This window comes from Capsicum annuum, unplaced genomic scaffold (genome assembly GCF_002878395.1).
Source record: "Capsicum annuum cultivar UCD-10X-F1 unplaced genomic scaffold, UCD10Xv1.1 ctg56853, whole genome shotgun sequence".
Classification (NCBI taxonomy): domain Eukaryota; kingdom Viridiplantae; phylum Streptophyta; class Magnoliopsida; order Solanales; family Solanaceae; genus Capsicum; species Capsicum annuum.
In genome coordinates, this window is record NW_025865304.1 from 1 (window position 1) to 1,264 (window position 1,264).

The 1,264-nt window shown below is 43.4% G+C and overlaps 1 protein-coding gene across 1 annotated transcript; it reads left to right on the forward strand.

Annotated features, from left to right (window-relative positions):
• Positions 1-6: 6 nt before the first annotated feature.
• On the forward strand, positions 7-1,261 carry LOC124893282 (probable disease resistance protein At4g27220; the record flags this gene model as incomplete). The annotated part of the gene is given in 1 exon segment (XM_047404323.1): positions 7-1,261. A coding segment is annotated over 1 exon segment (1,227 nt), but the record flags the coding sequence as incomplete, so codon positions are not given.
• Between the last annotated feature and the right edge of the window lie 3 nt (positions 1,262-1,264).

A 1,264-nucleotide genomic window follows, 5' to 3' on the forward strand; every position in this document is an offset into this window, starting at 1 on the left:
AATTGGTAGAGATGAACTAATTGGCCGATTTATAATGGAGGGACTGGTGAAGGGAAGTAGTAGGGAAGATGAGTTTAACCATGGCCATACCATATTGAATAAACTAGTCAAGCTCTGCTTACTTGAAGCACCTGATTACGACACGGGATATGAAGCGGTAAGGATGCATGATCTACTAAGAGAAATGGCATTGCAGATCACAACTGATAAACCAAGGTACCTGGTAAGGGCTGGAATAGGATCACTAATGTTGGAGGAGCAGGATTGGGTGCCCAATTTGGATAGAGTCTCTTTTTACCAAATCAAGATAAAGAGAATCCCTGACGACATGGCACCCAATTGCCCCACATTATCAACCTTGATTTTGTCCAGATGTGATTTCACAATGATCCCAGGTCCTTTCTTTCAGTACATGAACAACCTCCAAGTACTCGACTTGAGCGACAACTCTGAGCTTATGGATTTGCCGAGTTGCATTTCTAACTTGGAAAGTCTTAGAGCACTCTCACTTCGACGATGCAGACGGCTCAAATCTGTGCCACCACTGGGAAAGCTCAAAAATCTGAGGGTGTTAGATGTATCTCGCACTGGTATTGAGGAAGTACCTCAAGGCATGGAAAACTTAGTCAAGCTTAAATTTCTGGATATGGGTAGAACACGTCTCGATGAACTGCCAAAGGAGATATTAACTAAACTTCCCCGGCTTCAATACCTCAATCTTCCTGAACGCGTGAATGCCCCAGTTGAAGACTTGGCCAGCTTGGAACTGCTCGAAGTATTCGGAGGCAGGTTCTGTGATTTGCATAGCTTTCACAAGTTCATGAGTAGTCTCCATAACTATGAGAAAGATTTGTGGTATACCATATTGGTGGGGCAAGTATATATTGATCGTGACTTTGATGACTGCATACCGAAACAGAGAAGAGTGATTGTAGGAGATTACACCATTGAAGCAGCAACATCAATTATTCTTCCACGTGGCATTGACATTCTAGGGATTAGCAAATGCCATGGGCTGAGTAGCTGCTTTGTGGACAACTTTCTGTCACGGACTACTTCTTCAAGAGGCTTGACCTGCTACATCTCTTGGTGTCATGAGATAGAATGGATCGTCAACGTTCCCTCTGATAGAGATACAACTACAGACCCACACTGCATATCTTTCCACAGTCTGGAAGTTAGTTGTCTGCGAAATCTTGTTGGGCTCTGTAAGGGAAAAATTGCATCTCACACCTTCTCGGGTCTAACAAAATTGTATATCCAC